The 21,744-nt window shown below is 34.5% G+C and overlaps 1 protein-coding gene across 1 annotated transcript in view; it reads right to left on the reverse strand.

Annotated features, from left to right (window-relative positions):
• The window catches only part of LOC149803139 (BAI1-associated protein 3-like), a 349,073-nt gene that overhangs the window by 183,949 nt on the left and 143,380 nt on the right, over nt 1–21,744 (reverse strand). The window contains exon 7 of the mRNA XM_089953890.1: nt 254–425. Coding sequence (XP_089810016.1) covers nt 254–425 — 172 coding nt within the window. The remainder of the gene's footprint in view (nt 1–253; nt 426–21,744) is intronic.

Consider the following 21,744-nt stretch of genomic DNA (forward strand, 5'->3'; position numbering starts at 1 on the left):
TAAAGGGAAAGCAATTTCTGGGGACAGATTTCACACATTCTTAAATGTGAGTTGTGAAGTTAAATTCCTTGTTTACCTACACAAAAGAGATTGGAACAAAAGTGTCAGCACTGATGTATTGATGTATTGGTTTCACACGATACAACTTTTATAAACTCAGACAGTAAAGCCATGCATCTGACATAAAAGTGATATGTTATGTCTCAATATCTGCTGAAACAAAAGATACTTTTGTGTTTAAGGGAATACATACATTCAGAGGCACATTTACACAGCCAAGAAAGTCATCTATGCTGCCTCCACTGCTCTTGCTGGTTCTTGTAGACTGGGCAATCTGCTTGAAGAAGCGTCCCAGACCCTTGAACCCCTGGACCTGATTTAACTTCTTGGCTGCATCAAACACGGAAAACTCTTCATCATGGTCCCTGTAAAAATATTAAAGAAGCAGGAGGTAAAAACTGTTACTAATTTTTGCAACACAATGACCCTGACCTTTAACTTTTTGATGCCAAGATTAATAGGCCTCTTCCATATATTATGTGCAAACCCTCCACCAACTCTGGGTGTCATACACTGTCTAGAAGTAAAGTTATATTGCAAGAACATTTGTCTTCTCATACCAATGTGTCCACTAACATGGTGAAAATACATGACTAATAACTGAATCTTTTGTGCAGAAACCATTTTTTATGTTAGTGACCTTGAGCTTTGAGACCCCCCCCCGGATTTATATGCACAAGTCATCTACAAAAGATTGGTCCAGAGTTGACATGTAGATGTAATGTTTTGTGGAAAATGATGTTACTTCTTTTACTCACATTATGAATAAAGATGGAATAGTAAGTAAAATTTAATGAAACAAAATTAACAGAAAAGATACAAAGATAATTTATTCTCAGACAGGTATCTGTTGCAGTCCATAAATGTAACAGAAAATACCCAAAATACCATTTTATTATTAAAGTTTAGGTATGTTACTGTGAGATCTGTAGAGCTCATTCTCAAAGAATGGATATGGGAGATAACCTATCTGCCTACTCTAATATCCTGAAGCAGAGTTTTCGATTACAAAATTTAAGCCATTTAAAACACATGTTACAAAATAAGAGAAATGTTATATTCTGTCTGACAAGAAGGGTAATACATTCATAATCCTTATGTAAGGACCATGTCATGTTTGCCTGCCCGCAATTATGTAAGTCAGGAACAAAGGAATGGATTAGCGCCATGTGTATGTAGACCCTGTGTCTATCATAGCAATTCGTGTTTGTACAAGAGCCCTCTTCGTTAGGTGTCAAAACTAACATGTAGGCGTTGGAAGCTTTGTTCTAAGAACAATGAACCCTCGATGCTGTTGTAAATCTCCTCGCTTTGACAGATGGCCTGAGACTCGTCTGTTAATCTGAACTGACTGGGGTAGAATTGATATCCAATCGGAACTGAGGAAGGGTGGGGCCATCAATTCAAACCAGAATTTAAGTCATTTGGGCTGGGAACGAATTAGTCATTGTGAAGCATCGTGCTGAGAAGTTGCAGCAATAACTCCGAGGAAGCCACTCATGAATTGGCAGGAAAAGAAACCTTGGTACATTCAAGGACAGAAAGCTTCATAAAGGAAGCTTTTGGGGACAGAACTACTGGGTAGTCAAGTCCCGAGTCTCAGAGAGACAGGATAGAACAAGGCAGTAGGCAGAGAACAAGCCTAGTTGCTAGAGAAAGCGAAAGAGAAGGGGGAGGAGAAAAGGAGACAAAAAGGGAAGAGGATAGGAAGAATCGCAGTACAGAGAACGCCGGAAGGAGGAAAGGAATTAACAGAGTAGAGCACAGATGAGTAGAAACCAAGTACAGGGGAAAGCCATCTCACACTATCATCACATGATGAAATAGGTTGTTATATGGTCAAGAGAGAAGGAGATTGGTTGAGAAATTAATATCGCTTAAATTGTATTAAATTGTTATTCTTTTGAATTTCACCTTTGTTTTCTTAATAATTTAATTGTCAGCATTGCTGACTGGGGGCTCGAAGCTGTATCTCTCTCTATCACTAATTTCACTTCCTACAAAAACGAGCAAGGGTGGGAATTCCATAGTAATTCAAATAAATATTGGGAGCACCCCACCCCAACTCATAACAGAGCGTACGTTGAATGCCACAGACCAATGAAAAGTGTCTTCAAGATCTGTGATAAAATAAGAAAAGTGAATTTGTTGACAAAGAAAACATTAATGACACTCTTTGTGGTGGTATACAAAACACAGCAATGATTATAGGATTTGGGAAAACACCATTCCATTCTGCAACTCAGCACAGTTACATTAAGGAAGAAAATACAACTCAAAATAACAAAGTAATTAATGAGGTGACCAAAACCAAACTCTGCTCCCAATGGTCAATTTCATACATCTGGGGACAAAGATGATAATTGTGCCTGTAGTGCAAATATAATTGTTTAAATGGATATTGGTAATAACAAATCATGGTCAATAGAGAGTCTAACAGAACCTAAACATCATCTCACATTGAGATAAAAAAATGTAAAAACTCATCCTGACAGAAGTATAGTTACCACGCAGCTGTAATGCTTCATGGGGCTTGTTTTCCATTATTCCTGCATTTTCACTTGTGTCTGTTGTAAATTAATTGAAAATGTTCCAATGTATTTTAATTTCTCATAAATCAACCATGACACTGAAACCACTGCAGAGATGCATCTAGTTGTCATGAATACACATGCTACCCCCACCTCTATACAGATCAGACCACTTTCATCTTCCACAAAACTTAACATTTAATAGAATAAAAAATAAAAATAATTTACACAAAATAATTCAGCCTTGAAAAGGATGTGTTCCTAGCATTCTTTTGTACCGTAATTGGTGGTAGGACTCCTAAGTCTGCACATAATAACATGGCATCATACCATATTTTGACAGCAGGAAATTAAATACATGGTATCAAAATAAAAGTAAATACTTTTGGTCACCTAAAATTGCATAAATTGAAGTTTGCAAAATTTAATGCACCACTAACTTTTTGGTACACAGATTTTGCTAAATAGCAGCCTATGATATTGGCTTGTCCATTTAACTTGAGGGTACCAGCAAATTGTTTTTCCACCATCTGAAAACAGATTCACTGTCTGTAAAATAATTAGTGGTCAAATGCTTATATTCAAACTGCTTCTTTAAAGGTTCTTTTATTTTCTTTCAACACAGTATTAAATTACATTTATTATAACATAAAATTTCTCAAAATGTCTAAACATATTAAACACAAAAACTGACAATAATGAAATCATACTATCAACAAACATTTCTAATATAGATCAAAAAGTCTTTGAAAAATTTTGTCAGATATCTCACGATTTTTGCGAGTAAAAAAATCCACCTAGTGCAATAATGAACAATTTAGCCAAGTGACTGCAAAGTTCTGTGGATGTCAAGTGCATGTAAATGGTGATTTCTTTTTTCAGGAAAGTCTCACTAGGGTGTAGCCATCAATGATTTGATAGCACATCATCAATTTTGGATGCAACCTCAAAACCAAAGGCTTCCCCACTGATAATTATGTTATTAGTATCAAATGCCTTATTTACATAATCTTAATTGATAATATTATGTCCTGCAGTCTGACACCTCGATGACTGGTAAAAATACTGAAAGTGAGAAGAAAACAAAGCCACAAGTAATATTTCATCATCAAAAGAGACAGGCTCTTTATTGTTAAATAACACTGAAGCCCATGAGACACGTACCTGAAGCCCTGCAAAATTAATATTTTCGTCTGCAATGTCTCAAAGTCCAGATGAGAGGAGGAATACAGGCCAGTTCATCTGAAACAATTCCTCAACTATTCAAAATGAAATACTTTATGCATGTTTTTTTTACAGAAAATATTCATCCCAGGTCAACTATTCTATTGTTTACACTGTATTTTATTTGAAATACAAATACAATTATATGGGGTTTATATTACTGTCAGTAATCTGATATGTTGGAAATGATTATGTTGTACATTCAAGTCTCTCTGATGGAAAAACATGTTACATGAAACTCAAACAGATGAAAATCATTGCATTATTTTCTATTTTCATTTTGTAAATAAGGAGTGTGTGTGTATATATTTTTTATAATCTTATCTATGCCCAGAAAGAAAAAAAAATGATTGAGTCAACTATCTTGAAGAATTTTACACTGTAATTCACATTTGAAGGAAGCTCACAGAACCTGTAGTACCCGAAAGGATAACACAAAACGATGCTTAGGATGGTTCATTTGACAGTCTTTAGAGAGGTCACAGGGTACAAGATGAGAGATGGGAAGGGTGGGTGGGTGTGTAATCCCTAAAGGTATTACAGGTTCCATTAGATTATCATCAAACTTCAACTTGGTAAACATTGTTTAATTTTCCAATTTCACTGACTTTTCTGTACCCTAAGGGACCTTATTAGTTGTTTAGAGTTTACCCCATCATAAAAGCAAAGTAGGACGAAAAGGCAAATCAGTGTGAATCGTAAATCATGAGAATTTATTATGCAGACAAATTCAACTGAATATGGTGAGTATCTATAATGAATATTTAGCAGCAATGGATTGAAGCCAGTTCAAACAGTTTTTCATTGAAAGTCAAGTCAGCTGTGACAGACATCTCGTAATATTTCAGGAACACCCAATCTTTGCTCCAATAATCTATTTTTAATGTTGTAGCCACAGGCACCTTGTTTGTAAAAATAGTAGCACTAATGAATGTTCACAGGCAACCATATTTCCAATCAATCTAACTAATGAATGTTCACAGGCAACGATATTTCCAATCAATCTAGCAAAATCCTGAATGGGAAAGCAAAGTTGCTTCTGCAACTACCTGCAGTTTGATGCCAAGCTATCAGCCTTTTCTTGTGCTAGGCACACAGCCAAGTGAACAGAATTGAGAACAAACTTACAAACACAGTAAACTGAATTAATGAATCACAAGTTACGCACCAAATGCCATATCATGCACTTTTTTTAGTCAGTGAATGTGTCTCCCTACAGTAAACTCGTCAATGTATACTACATTACAATAGCCATCTTTGCTCTGATCTGCAAAAATAGCATTAATAACTTGGCCAATACACAAAGAGCAGAGAGCAATCCATTTGGCAGGCAAGTGAATTTATAAACTGTATTATCCCAACAAATATCTAAGTAAATTTTGTACAAAGCATGAATGAGACTATAGCAGAATAATATGCCTCTTCTAAGTAATCAGATGCAAAGCAGCAAACATTTTATTTTCTTTCTTCATTAGATTGGTGGCAGAATGTCAAGTTTCCATCTCAAAGTCGCATTTTTTTTTTCATTCTACTTATTCAAGTGTTTCCAGTTAAGCATTAATCTGTGTCTACCATCCTAATTTGGATTTTAGAAATATGCCAAACAGAAAAATCTCTTGGCAAGTCAGAGCACGGGATGACAACTTTTTCAAAACTAAAAGCACCTGGATGTCAGGCAACCTGTTATGGTGGGGGCCACAAGTGGCCAAGTGGTCCAAAGCACTCACTGTTCCAGATCACTGCCATCTCTCTTTGTGTGGGTTTGATCGAGTCTCAGGCTCAGCTAACGTGGGTACATGAGAAAGCTTGCCAGTAACTTCTCGTGGGTTAGAGGTTCTTCCCGGGATCTTCCTGGATTCTTCTTCCACCAGTTATACTGGCCACTATGTATAGTCTATCTTGTGCTGAAAAATGCGTTAAAACCTACAACAGCACCACTAAGAGTAACAACCTGTTATGGTGTGAAATTTCCAGACTTGTATTTTTTTTTATGCATTAACTGCCCTGATAACTGCTTCATATGGCAGTGTATGGCTAAATTCTCAACAGCTGCCTATTTTATTGAAACTGCAGGCCCTGTACTATCTTGGAGTTGACAGAACTGACCACTCAGCAGCAATTCCACTTAGAGCCAAGAGTAAGTTAATCTGCTATGCTTTCTGAGTTCTTTTGCTATGCTTTAGCAAAAAGGCCTTCTAAAACATCTCCTGGTATTGCATGAGTGAGTGAGTCATCATCATTCTTGGGTTGGGTGGGGTATGATTCCTCACTGCTATCAGCTTGGGATGTATGAAACACCTGCATGTACATGCATTTTTCAGAGTTTCAACAACACAACCAACCTTGGCATCATGAACCTTATTGATAAGAGATACAGCTGCAGTGGGTTTCCTACAAGAACAAGATCTTTTTTGTTTATCCGTAATTGTGCACAGGCAAAAATCATTGTGCAACCGGAGGCTGTTTTTCTTAAAGCTTTGTAGGCAGTGCATCATCTGCCATTATGGTAGCAGCTCCAACCAGTGCATTAAAATAATGGCTATGAAGCAATTGCTGTAAACTTAGTGCACTATAAGGAACCAGCACTAATCCAAGTCAGTACATAATAAAGGAAAAAGCACTAATCCAAGTCCAATTGTCTTTTTACAGCAGTCTTGAAAATGTGATTGAACACTATGAAAAAGACCTGACCATCCCTCTGGACTTGCATGAAGACCTGTCATGCAACCTATGTGTCATCTCATGGCATCTCTTATGGTAAAACATGTTTGATGAAATTCAAGTTTAAGCACAAGCAGACTCCTTTTCATCAAATAACACTGACGGCCATCTTGCTGGAGATGTTTCATATATATATATATATATATATATATATATATATATATATATATATATATATATATATATATAGAGCTAAATATGTGTTCTTAACAAATTCTGAAATTTAAAACAAAAATGTTCCACTTGAACCCAAAGAAGGTAATTTCAAGGGCTGCATGTATATAAAAAGATTTCTATTACACACAAATTTACTTTACATGAAACAATTTTCAAAAACTTTTTGTACTATATAAATAATATCTAAATGAGATCTTTTTATCTTGTGTTAATTATTTTACTATTCAAAATAACTTGTGCTCTACTTCCATAAAAAATATTTTTTGTGTGGTTTATATCAGTATGGTATATCTGATATGTTGTCATAGGACAGTATGTCTGAAACAAGTTAGGTATGGTGGGACAACATTTCACTTAAAATGTGAAAATGGCTTTTTTTTTGGACGTTGTTCTTCATTAAAGAAGAACCAAATCCGCTGTGAGTTTTAAGCTATTATTGCACCACATTACTAATATACTATACCAGTACTGTTAGTTCATTTACTTATGTTATCATAGTTGTTTGTCGTATTCTAAATAAATACAATTTCTCATTTAAATATTTGATTTATCTCTGAGAGAAATGGCATTTAACATTACAGTATCCTATAAACAGTGAATAAAATATTCTGCCAATATTTTAGTGTTCTCAAGAAAAAGAGAACAAAACTGTCAGTGGGAAGGGAAAGAAAGAGAGAGTGAGACAGAGAGAGAAATATGATTTCTTATGCAGATGAAAAAGTCTTAAGCCCAGGAAACACTCCAATAAACAAGTTTCACAGTTACTGATAATTGCAAGTCATGCAGATTATCACATTATTCCACTGATCAAAAGCAAGGCTTGTATTAGGTCTCATGCATGTGTACTAAAATCAATGACTGGTGGCCTTTTACAGCCAAACAGCCTACTTAATCTAGTTAATTGGACATAATTGGTCTTTGGAGAGAAAAAATATTAATAAAAGAAAATAACAAAGATGGTAATTAGCTACATATTTTGTTCTTGGTCTCACATTTCAAGCCAACAACTCAAGCCATGTGACTAACATGAATCATCAAAATAAAATGCAAGCCAGCTGGAAGCTTGAAAGAAACATAATGAAAACAACATGTAATGTTTCAATGCATTTTCTTCATGGCACTGCGATCTCAATACATTCTTATCATATTTGACAAGGTAAAAGATACTCTCACTGGAGGCTAAAAAGGGTCTATTGTTCACATCATTCAAATTCTCTTTTACATAAGTTCTTCAGTGCTAACTTGATTATTTGTATTCTGATAGAAAAGTGCCAGTAATAAAGTTATTTAGGATTCAGACTGCCTACAAAAAGTCCCCACATAAACTTATGTCGATAGGCCGATAACAATCTAGCATACTTTTATTTCCTCAGAAAATCAAACCATGCATGACATTTATATCATGTGCATTAGATTAATATAAATCCTTTCTATACAGTTTGTATAACAATTTTTGGGCACATGTTTAACCATTATCTTTGACTTTAAACCTTTTAACGGGGCCCTCAGTGTGGCCGAGTGGTTTAAAGCACTCACAGCAGTGTTACAGATTATTGCCATCTCACCTCTGTCTGCATGGGTTTGAGTCTTGAGTTTGGCCAATGTGGGTATGTGAGAACGCTCACTGGCAGCTTCTCATGGGTTGGTGTTTCTTTCTGGGTTCACCTCTGTCTGCGTCGGTTCGAGTCTCGGATTCGGCTAATATGGTTATGTGAGAAAGCTTGCCAGTAGCTTCTCGTGGGTCGGTGGTTCTTTCCGGTTTTTTCTGGGTTCTTCCTCCACCATTAATACTGGCCGCCATGTATAGCCTATCTTGTGCTGAAAAATGGCGTTAAACCCTACCACAACAACAACAACTTTCTGGGTTCTTCCTCAACCATTTATACTGGCTACCATGTATAACTTATCCTGTGCTGAAAAATGGCATTAAACCCTACAACAATAATACCTTTTAACAGAATTTCAACATTTTTTTCATTTAATGTAATTTTGGGCTAGTTGTACTTCATGCTAGCATTTATTTGGAAGGGTTCATCTTCCTAGGCTTTGGTGCAATGCTTCAGTTTTATATTTTTTAATTTTACTTTTAGCTGGCACCATGGGGCCACTATTTTGCAGAGGTGCTATAAAAAATAACAATATACATGTATATATATATATCACCATGTCGGCCAATTCTGTGCATTGGGTAATTCTTTGCACCAATATGTCATTTCTGTAAACATTGCATCTCATGTTAATTCTGGGTCATAAATCCATTTTGCATCAAGAAAGAAGGATCATACTTTGATCAAGAAAAGTGGTATTCATAAAGTGTACAAAAATATACATCTCAACTCGAAATGCATATGAAAATGTGATTTCTAAATGTCAACATGAAGACTCACTCCATGACCTTCTTGAACCTGTAACCCAGAAAATTCTATTTACTTTATAATGTATCTTTTAGAATCATATAAATAAATACGGTACATTATTTAAAAGATGGAAATGTATACCTAAATAAATTGTGCATCTTAATCCAAGTTTCCAATTTTGCATGTTGTCCCACATACAAAATCATCTGCTATGCAACATGTCAACTCACCACTAGAACTGGATTCTTAAGAAATTCCCTGGCTTATAGTATGTTTCTTAATTCTTTAGTAATTATTCCCCTTAAACTAAACGATGTAAACACATTACATCCTATTCACTGTTGTTTCTCTTCCACATAACAGCTTATTTTTTAATAAAATGTTGAACCTTACTAACTTTTTTATCAGATTGGTTTAGTTTGCTATCTCTTGCTATTTACTGCATTGTTATGTTGACTTTTGTAAAACTAGCTATAAACCTAACTAATTACTCGACTGAAATGCTGACATAAACAGTATAAAGTAATGTATTTCATTTCTATAGCCTGATGGATAAACATTACATTGCTTCAAAGCTGTGTGCAGAATAGGCCGACATATCTTGAGTCATGAAAACATGGGGTGGTATCCAGTGTGTCCAAAATTAATATTATTTTGAATAGAATATTCTGGTGACAATTGCCTCTTTTCAAATGGTAAGCATTGCAGTATTTTATTTTTGTCAATTGGCCGTATTTGGTATGCGTTTTGCTTCAATATTGGAGATGGAAAACTTAGGTGTACAGAAATGCCAGACAGCATTGTATATACAGTGGCTCCCCTTATGAACGTGCCCCCCCCCCCATCCGGCCAGTAGCAACCCACTCTTTACAGCCAGAATCCCTTGGCACCGACGAGTTTGTGTTCAAAAGTATCCCTCAAGAAAGGCCACCCGCTAACACAACCAGCAGCCACCATATTAGTGCACAAATATAAAATTTACCCCTCACAAGTGGCCAGATTTTGTTAATAATTTGTCCAGAACTAATATTTAATTATGGAGAAGTAAGTAATCCGATTATCTTTCCTGATGTATGTTTGTGGATGTCAGGTTTTCGTTTTAATTGTCAAGATCATAACATGGTCAGATAGAAATGGGGTCAGCAGTGTTTTGATAGAGCTTTGGGCTTCACACAGCAGATTTTTTTTAAATTGACAATTATGACCAAAGTAATTGTCAGGATCATAACATGGTCAGATAGGCTAAAAATAGATCTTGTGGATTAATATACACACACACACACAAAGAGAAACAGTTAACATGAAACAAAAGATGGTACCAGACAAAGATCGAAAAATCATGTGACAGTTCATGTATCACTTTCTGTATAATAAGCAATTTTATTTACAAATGTTTTATCTGCAAAATTAAATTGAAGTATTGTATGGTTAGCCACATATGAATAAATCATTACAAAACTTTAACATGATCACGTAAACGAATAAATAATACTTTAGAAGAAAAATAAACGTTATTTGACTTGACCACAATGGGGAGAGTTCACATGCCAAAAATTATATGTTGGGAAGACTGAAATAAACAAGAGCATAAAAAATAAGGAGAACATTCTGTAGCAGTGGGAAAATGGAAAGAGAATTATTTAAAATACAAAACAGCATATGTACCGGGACTCAAATATGTTTTTGAATGGTTTTGTAATACACATGCCAACAATACCCCACTCACAGTTCACGCCTAAGAATACAAACTATTCATTTATGTTACCTTGAAATAAACCTGTTTTTAAGACAAGAAAATCTGAATCATTAATGCTACTTTTCAATGAAGGTATTAACTGCTTGAAGTTATAGCTTTCCTACTATATACATACACATCTCACAAATGGAGTCCCCCATCTTATAAGACCACTTTCAGGTGCAAAAGGCATGGCTGTATATGAGGGGGAACACTGTATGTATATATGTGTGTGTGGGTACACACACACACACACTTAATTACATCATTCCATTCAAGAATAGCCAGTATCATTACAAAAGAAAGCTGAGGTGAGACTTTTATCCACACTTTAATATCACATGCCATTTGGAATTCATTAATGATTTTTAATGAGTAAACCAATAATAAAGGAATGAAGATCTCTATTTAAAAGATATTACAAATCACAACCGTTTCTTGTCACGCAATTTTTTCTTTTGTTAAAGCAATTATTACAAATCTTGAACTGTGTAATACACGTACTAAGGAGAAAGAATTTGATCCTATGCTGAAGACTAAAATGAGTTCTTAGGCTAAAACAGAGCTAATAAACACGATCCTAAGACAGTTCCAGTGGTTTAATATTGATCAACAATATACCCAATCTGACAGTTGTGGGATTGAGTTTTGTGTAATTGTCTTCATTCATCCAGACTAGGTTGATACATATCATTGGTGTGGTTATGGATTCAGTTTTACTTGAAAACTGTAAGGTACCCAAATTGATATTTAATTAGCAATTTAAGTTTACAGTCTATGAAGATGAGACATTTTTGATGTTAGAAGTAGTTGTACGCAGAGCTAGCCTTTGGCTGATTGGACTGAATTTTTGGCAACGTGCTTTAGTAATCTTTAAAATACATCTACAGAGAGAAATTAATTTTAAAATGACGGAAGAAAATAAGTCCAATATCATATCACACATGTTTAAAAGTTTATTTCCTAATGCCATGCTGACAGAGGGCCCCATGAATAAATCAAGGGGGCCCGGCCAAAATGATCCAAATCAGGCCCCACATTTGCTAAGGCCATTACCGGCTGTAATGAACAAACTTTATTGCAAAAACTTTTGTATCTGTTTACAAAGCAAATAAACAAAAACATAAAAATGGAAAAGCATTTTGACAGAGTTTGAAAGTTTATATAACTGATGTTAGGGCAATCAAGAATGTTTTATCAACACGTAGTACAGGCTCTGATTCAGCATGCTAACTACCCCCCTTCTCAATAAGTGATGTATCTGACCGACTTTTTGGAATGCTCAAGTGCCATCTAAATGGTGACCAATTTAGTACAAAAGGTCATAACATGCCTATTTTTACAAGGTTACAGTTACAAATTGTAAAATCTCAATGCCTTTTTTAGTTTTGCTTTTGGCTACTTCTTTTGGTTGTTTTTGCAGGAAAAAGAAGGATTTACTTAATGATGAGCAATGCCAAGCTGTTTTACTGTAAAGCTTTACCGCTGTAAAAGTAATGAATTAAAATTACAATTACTATAACAAAAAGTATAGTAGTTAATTACAATTACTCTGTCACACTGAAGCAATTAATTACAATTACTTTGTCACTCTGAAGTAAATAATTACAATTACTTTTTTATCCAGCTATTTAAAGTACAATTACATTACTTCTGTTTAGTCTCTCACAACTCACAACTCTCACTAAAGATAATTCATGTTTTTGGACAATATTCTTTGCACTAAACATTCAACATAACACTGAATACAACACTGCAGAACCAATTTTAAAAAATTTGTAACAAAATTTTTGGGTCCTTTTTTTCCATTGATCTAATTCATCTGTTATGTTTTAAGCTGCTAATTGTAACTATGACTGTAACTATAAAAAAATAGTAACTATAATTTAAAAGTAAGTATAACTTTGCATTACTTTTCCAGAATTTGTAATCAATTACTGATTACGGGGGGGGGGGGGGAGAGGAGGAATTACTTAACTGATTACATTAATAATTCATTACTGTACAACACAGGTAACTACATATAATGTTTCTTGTCTACAGCAACTGGATTACCAGAATAATTAGAGACACTCTGATAGAATGATAGCTACAACTACAATGAATCACATGGCAGACACTATAACAAACAGACATGTCCATGCCCTTGAGATATGTAATGGAAACTCAAGAAAATATATTTCCCCCAGAATGTCCAAAAACACTGAATGCAGAATACTAACTTGAACAACTGCATCTATAATAATTCCCCAAATATATTATACTCAATTTTGTCTTGAAAACTCTGTATTACAGGTAATAAAGTTTCATCCAATGGGAGTTGATTGACCGATGTAAATCTTGTTTCTTTGCAATATTTATGAAAATGGTTTTGCTGGGGTTAAAATCAATGACATTTTTGTAGTATTTGGGAAAACAATTCCCTGAAGTTGCATCAGTCAGGTACTGTAAATACAATTAAATGTTATTAGATATTTGACAGTTGGATGCATTTCATTATTGGTATTATAGAAATGCACGCAAGTACAGGGTTACTGCAATATGAAACCTGCAGAAATTCATATATTGTCAGAGATTCCCCTGGGTCCAGATATTGCAAACATAACTTGTTTACATGAACATGTCTGGGATCCCTCCACTTTGAAAAACTTAGAAAACCGAGCCCTTTTGTTGGCCATGCCAATAGGCCCACTTCCCTATAACCAAGCAATGAAAATTTCAGAAATAATATTGTTCCTCTGAAATGGAGAAAGCCCTGGGAAGAAAAAAAATAGCTTGTCTGAATTAACACTTAATTTAAATTGCTACTGAAATAACATAAAAGCCATACCAAATATTCAAAAGGCCCACTCAAAACTGATCAATAAAATGTACAACCATTACACTTATTTTACAAGCCAACAATAGAGGCAAACCTCAGTGATATGCTTACATAGATAATACTCAGGTGTTGGTGTGTGGTAATTAACACCAAACACCCATAATTGGTAGCTACAGACAGAGCATCCTAGAGTCAATGGTTTGATAATTGCCCTGGCCAAATTCGGTCAACTGACTCAGTTTGTCTTTGGGAAAGATTAGCTCCCATTTCTTTAGTGTGATATAAACAATCATGTGCTCAATACTCTAACCAGCCAACCAACAAAACCAAATCTTGCAGGTGCATTACACCTGGTGGGTTTTGCATCAATGCAAATGCAATGAAGGCTCATTATGTGAAATGAAACTTGGGGGTGGGGGTAATTTTACAGGAAATTCATTATTCAAAATAAATTCAAAAAGACTTATTCTAAACTCTTGAAATATTACTGCCTCTGTGAATCAAATGGGTACTATGTTTATATGACAACATAGTATACAGATTTCCTTCAAATGTGTAATGGTAAAGGAAAATGAAAACCTTGGTCTGCTAGTCTGGATAGATGCAATTTCTGCCATTAACACTGTATGCAATTGACAATAGTAATGTGATATTCCAACCCAACTCCAGAAAACATACAAATAATTCATTCGATGGGAATTTGTTTTTTTGGTTTAAATGTCATTTATTTTCTGCTGACAGTTTGAAGAACTACAAGTTAAATTATGTTAACACCAATATGTCTGATATCCATGTGAATGTATTTAAGATCAATGCAAGTTTTCCATACTGGAATAAAAGTACCGGTAATGTGAATTGCACATTAGACACCCACCAAGTCATCGATGTAAATAAATGAAACTTTTGTCAGTCAAAGTGACCCCTGATGTTTTATACCTGAAATCAATAGGATTCCTTCTTACCTCAAGTGTGAGACATCTACAAAGCTTCATAAATACTGATGAGTAGAACCTGAGCTATTGCATTGAAACCATTTTCTTCTTTCAGTTACAGTGACTTTGATCTTTGACCTTTTGAGCCCAAACAGTTGTTTCTTCCTTTAAACCAAGCAAAAGCCATCCACAAGGATGTTTACTTAAGATGGTGCAGATCATTAACTATTGTGCCAATATTATTTTCCTTCTTACAGTGATAGTGACCTCTTATAGCTGTCTTCCCTAGGGGTCTTCCTTACCTAAAGTGCAGACAGCTCTGGTGGCCTAGTGGTTGGAGCATCCGCCTTGGATGTGGAAAGTCACAGGTTTGTAACCCCACCAAGTCACACCAAAGACATATAAATGGTACTAACAACTGCCTCACTAGGTGCTCTGCATTATGAGGTTAGGGTTAGGACTGGGTCGGCCAGGATAATGTGACTGGGTGGGACATCATGTTACATGTCATTTGGCACCAAAAAAAATATCCTTGTCCAAAGTACAAGCCATCCACAAAATTTGATCCAGGTCGGTGATCTACAATTAATGTTCATGTATGGATAACATTTTTCTTCTTTTCATCTGGGGCATTGACCTTTTACCCCCAAATCAATATGTTTTTCCTTACCCCAAAGTACAATCTATCCACAACATTTAGTTGAGGTATTAAATGTAGAAATGGTGTCTTTGTATGGAAATTATGTTGATTCTTTCAATAACTAACAATGACGTTTTACACTATGACCCCCAAGTCAGTAGGCTTTTTCCCCACCTAAGTATAAGGCACCCAAAAGTCTAGTAACTACAGATAATGGAGAACTCACAAATTAATGTGCAGAAATCATTTGTATTCTTTCAGTCACAGTGACCTTAACCTTTGACTTTCAAGCCTGAAATAAAAAGGTCTCTTTCTCATCAATGTATAGGTCACAGTGACCTTAACCTTTGACTTTTAAGCCTGAAATCGAAAGGGCTCTTCCTCATCAATGTACAAGTCACTGATAAAGTGGAGAAAACCAGTAGATGGTGTAACATTCCAGTTATTTTGCAGAAAACTATTTATCTTCTTTTAGTCACATTCACAGTGACCTGAACCTTTGACCTCAAAGTCAACAGGATTCTTCTGAATCTAAGGTGCAAGCTATCCACAAAATTTGGTAACTGTAGATCATGGAAAACTTCAACTGCTTTGAAGAAACCAACTTGACAGATGGATGGACAATCACACAACACTGCTTTATAGCTGGCATATAAACATTAAGTCTTGCATGGGTCAAGTATTCAAACTTCTGGAAGCTGCATATATAAAATACTACCAATCTATGAAAGATTATTCTTTAGACAAGAAATTTATGTTAAAGTGTCCAGAAAAAACACTCCTGACTACCTGAATAAATTGTGTATAATGATATGCTGATGGTACTCTGCATTTGAGATCTTTTAGAAGAAAAGATTACCATGTACCAAAGCCAAAGATGGATTAAATAATTTTCAATAAACTAGTTCACTGGCACCAAACAACATTCCCAGTAATTTAAGACATGTTTCTAGCATTCTTTTCAGGTCTCAAATGTATGAAAAATTAAGACAAACAGTTGTGTTTGATATAGGCACAACTGTTTGGGGAGTTTTCATTCTTTTCCATCCTGGATGGTAGGAATCATAAAGTAGATTGCAATGTTTGTCTGTGGGTTTATAGTATGAATTAAATAATACTGTAATATTTTCATGAATAACTTTAACATCAAGGAACGTGATTCTTAATTTAGAGTATACCTTTGAATAATCATTTTGTTAACTGTTACAGTATTGGTGGATATTATTTAATTCCAACTCTGAGCCAGTCCACATCAATAAGATATCATCAATAAACCCCGGATAAATGAAAGGTTTATTTGGTAATGATTTTATCATATTCCATCCCCCATAAATATATTGGCATATGATCAGGCTACCTTAGTTCCCATGGCAGTTCCATCAATTTGCAGATAATGGCAGTTATCAAAGGCACAATTATTGCAGTGTAATACAAATTTTAATAAGGCCATGATACTGTGATTGGAGAGATGATAATTTGGTCTATTTAAAGCTAGAATCTAGCTACAGAAGTTAAACCTTCATGGTTTGGTATGTTAGTGTAGAGAGAAATGATGCCCATTGTGACCAAAGAGAAATCATCAGGTAAATTGTGAATCACTTGAATTTTATTTATAAAATCTCTTGTGTCCTTAACAAATAATGGTATCATTTCCTCAAACAGTTTAATATGTTCATCTATGGGACTTCTGATTGTTCCCAATGCTGATTCATTTCCACTTATAATAGGTCTTCCAGGGATTTTTTCTGGAACAAGGCTTTTATGTATTTTTGGAAGGAGACAAAATCTCAGAGTATGGATTTTGTCATTAATAAGATTCAGAAAAACCTTATCACGCAATTCCCCTTTGTCATAAATTTGTATTACAAGGTTTTTAACCATGCTGATTGTGTGTGTTTTAAATATTGTCTTTCCTTACTTTGGTATAATAATTCTCATTATTTAGTTGTTTTTAGGCTTCACTGATGTAATCATTAGTTTTCATGATTACAAGGGTGATATGTTATAGGCTATTTAATCACAAATGTTTTGTTGTTGCATAGTTCATGTAGGGTCTGGTTTTAATTTTTTTTTTTAAATTCAGGAGGTATCTCCATTTTTGATTAAACTTTGATAATAGATGTATTACCAATCTGCAGGATGCTTCAATATATTCAATTTGGTTAGGCAATATCCATGTGCTTTTATGTCTTAATTAGTTTTGAACAATTTCTATTTTGAAAGAGTTAGACTCATCACCCATATCTGGTCTATGATGGAAAAATGTTCCAGTTTGATTCATTTGTCCAAGTTCTTATGGACCTTACTGAGGTCAATTTCCCTAGAAGGATTAAAATATAACGTCTTTTTTAACGCTATGATGTATGAATTATGAAAAAGAAAACTGGAGAGATTTATCACAATATCAGAAATATAAAAATGAGCATCTTTATTATTAGAATTATTACTAAAATTTGCTAAATTAACAAACCAATCTGAGCGTTGACAGAATACCCGCATGGGAAACTGATCAGGTTGATTCCTAACTAAACTAACTGGTTTTAGTGGAACAAACGATCAATTTCCCTCTAATGTGTTATAATAGTAACAAAACCAGTCGGTGACCTGGGGTAACTAGCCCACTCCAGCAGATGAGAGGGACGGAAACCACATACATTCAGTCACCTTCTAAATAACACTGTAGTAGAACAAGCAATTTTGTTTGTATCAGCACTATTACAGAAGGCTTTATTCTACAAGAGTATCAATCTCTATTAATCTCAAACACTGAGTATACAGGTTTTGAATGTGTACTTTAATTTCTTGAATATTATATAGCACTGAATACTTTATTTGATTGAAATCTCCATAATAATCATAACAGGGTCATAACTATAAGGATGCACACTGCTGGTCAGAATGCATATGGTACATGACTGGCATTTAATATCCTTGAGATCCACTGGTCTTGCACATAAACTGACTTTAAAAATCAATTAGTCATTAAGTTCATGAGGAAGACTGGAGTGGTTAGAATGTTATTTAACAACACCTTAGTAATGCTCAACAATATGAAGGTGGATGGAATGTGATTTGCACCCACAAATGCACTTTTTCAGTGAAACTGCATTATCGTTGCAGACTTTTTGCACAGATATTCACAAAGAACTTAGCCATTATCACAAAAATGGAAATACTACACTAAACGGGGAAAAGACTTAAAAAGGGTCAAAGCAGGATGACCAAAAAGACCCATTTAGATCAATGTTGATAATGGGAGACCAAACAATAAGAAGTGCCAATCACAACCACCCAAAATTACATTATATTAGTCATTTAAGGTCACATAACATAATATTACAATACTTCTCGAGTTAATTATTGCACACAGTGACTTTACAAGTCATATATCCCCATATTGTTAACCATTAACATGGACATATGAAACTAGGAAAGAGTATTTAAAGCTGAGACCTGTGAGAAAATATTTTAACATTAAGCCACATGCTATTTACATGTATCTTTCATCAGAATTTATAACAGCCACCATGGTGGCCATATTGGATGTCATATTGGTATCATTTTTATTCAAGACCAACTACCATATTTGCCAGCCTGTAAGTTGATGAGGAGTACAAGTCGAATCAGCAAATTAGGCAAATTCTCCATCCTTCATCCTTATATAAGATGATGCTGAATATAAGACAAGGCCAGATCAACACCTAAGATTGTGTTTTTCACTTCGTTGCACACAGCATCGCAAATTTTATCCTACCTGTAACACAGTAACCTTTCCAGTCAGGATCATTAAATGTAACTAAAAGTACCCAATTTGTTTCACAAGAAGTCTTTAAAATGCATTATGTACTTTTAGCTACATATAATGTCCATATAGTCTCTATTAGGTTAAATCCCAAGAATGACCATTTAGCATGCTAATTTTCTTTGCAAGTATGATGACTTCTCCATTCTCAGCAATTAAGATTTTGTTTAAAGTGCTTGTACTCTTCCTGTACTTAGGCGGCAACTGTTTTTGATCTTTGCTCATGCCAGAAGTACTTTAAATTGCTGTCGGTTCCATCGGATGTCATATTGGTATCATTTTTATTCAAGACCAACTACCGGTAGTTAAAATAAGAAACCTTCTGGTGAAAACCCCATATTGATATAATATTCCATTGAGGAGGAGTAGTGTCAAGATACAGGGCATAATTAATTTCTTGGTGAAACCCAATCCTAATAGAACTTTTATGTTAAGGTGGAGTAGCAAAAATAAGATTTTCAATATAACTGCCGTAGTCACCATACTGTATGTTAGATGGGCACCATTTTCATTTAGGACCATCTTTTGGTGGGGGGGGGGGATCTCAAACTCAAATCACCATTAGGGCCAAATGAGGACTAGTACATTGGCCTGAGGGTCACATCACTGAAACATTTTCGTACAGCAAAAAGCAGCTCATATAAAAGGTAGCCAGCAGAGATGTTGGAAGCAAGTAAACAATGTTACAATCATATTTTTATTTTAAAAATTGCACATTTATTTTATTAATTCGAGCGTTGTTGCTGAACAAAAGAAATAACTCCATGGGCTGTGTGTATGAGACCTCTGATCTAAATATTATACGAAGTCTTCTAGTAAAAATCACATTGCTTACATGACTTTCTATCTAGAAGGTGTAATGATAATAATATTTAAAAGATGACTGCTGCCATTGTACTACTGGATGTCATATAAACACCATTTTCATTCAAGACCAACAAGAGACCATAATAAGAAATCTAGTAAAAAGCCTGTGTTGGTATGACTTTCCAATTCAGGAAAAGTAGTGAATTTTTTTAAAAGAAATATGGCAAATATGGTGGCCATATTGGATGTCAGATTGAAACTGTATTCATTTAGGACCAAGCATTGTAATAAGTCTTTCAGTGCAAACCCTATGCTGATGTGACACTCCAGTCAGGAGTACCAATAATAAGATATTCAATACTGCTGCCATGGTGACCTCATCTGAGGTCAGATCAGCACCAATTTTATTCAAGACTGAACCAGTTGTCATATCAGTAATCAGTTTTCTGGTGAAAATCCCATGCCAATATAACTTTCTCTTTAAGGATTTAGCTCTAACAAGATGGCTATATTGTATTTCGTATTGGCAGCATATTCATTTAGGACCAACCTTAACCATATTAAAATGTAAAATTCTATTTATTATATGATGAAAAATACTGAGAATGACATACATCTGAATGCCTTTGGCATTATTGCCTTTCCCTTGCATGACTTTATTGTCATTTATGATGTTATGATGTTTCATTACACATGTTACTTACATGAAAACTGTGAGATGGGTATTGTTATAAGTCTTTTATGCTCTTAAAATAAGTGACAAAAAAGACTGAAAAGCAACAAGCTTTATAAAAGTCAACAAATAATTTACTTCCTAGAATACAAAGTGAAAATGTTAAAAAAGAGGAAACTTACGATACAGTGAATTACACCTCAAATAATCCAAAAATTACAGACACAAGTCCTAATAATACAAATTCTGAATAAACTTTAGTACAAATGAAAATTAAGCCCAATGCTAAAAGTGTTTATGTGTTTGTGATGCTCTGTATCAAGATGTTGTGCCAACAGTCTTTTTGTCAAAACACAGTAATATAATTCCAGGCCTGAATTCAATGTTAATCCCAGTGAATGTCTCTAAGAACATTATGTCATGAGCACTCTGTATTTCCAGAGGAACAAAAAAACTGAATTTAATAATTTGAAGAAATAAATTCCAGCCCAAATGAACTTCTGGACACAACAATAATACAAAAATGATTCTGCTAAATCTTAAAGTATGGATGTATAACCTTCTGAGTGACAAGATTATATAGTCCTCTACTTGACCCCAAGTCACAATGAGCAATTTTTAAAAGAAACCATTATCTAATGGAAAATAACCTTCTAGAAACTTATCAATGTTTACTACAAAAATGTTACTTATTTTTTTAGAAAGTCTGTTACTAAAACTACAGTATATAACCTGGACTATGTCAGGTATGCCACGTAAATTGTAGGAGAATTAAAATATGACAAGAGACTCAAATAAACAAGTTTACTTCTACTAATAATGATCCAGATATTAAACTAGCTATGTATTAGTTGTTTACAGAATATAGTTTTAAAAATCTACAATTCAGGTCAAGTAGAAAATTAACTTGATTTTGGATAAGGTTAAGTCCAACACACAATGTTACATTACAATTGCATAATATAATTTTTTTTAAAGTACTAACAATTAATGCAAATTAAATGTACATAGTATATTAAGGTAAATAACATAATAGTCATATGATAAATTTGCCAATGTTAATCTTTCTCAGCATTCAGCTGCAAGCCAGGATTCAACTGAAAGGTGATTCTGATGGGTATCTATGCTGTGTGCTTAACTTTTTCCCATGATTTTAGATTGTACTTTAAGATAATGGATATTAGGAGACAGGATATATACATGACTAACTTTTGTTCATGATTGTAGGTTATAAATATTCTATTTATTAGCTATACAATAATTC

This window comes from Sinohyriopsis cumingii, chromosome 3, assembly GCF_028554795.1.
Source record: "Sinohyriopsis cumingii isolate HCF-2022 chromosome 3, ASM2855479v2, whole genome shotgun sequence".
NCBI classification, from domain to species: domain Eukaryota; kingdom Metazoa; phylum Mollusca; class Bivalvia; order Unionida; family Unionidae; genus Sinohyriopsis; species Sinohyriopsis cumingii.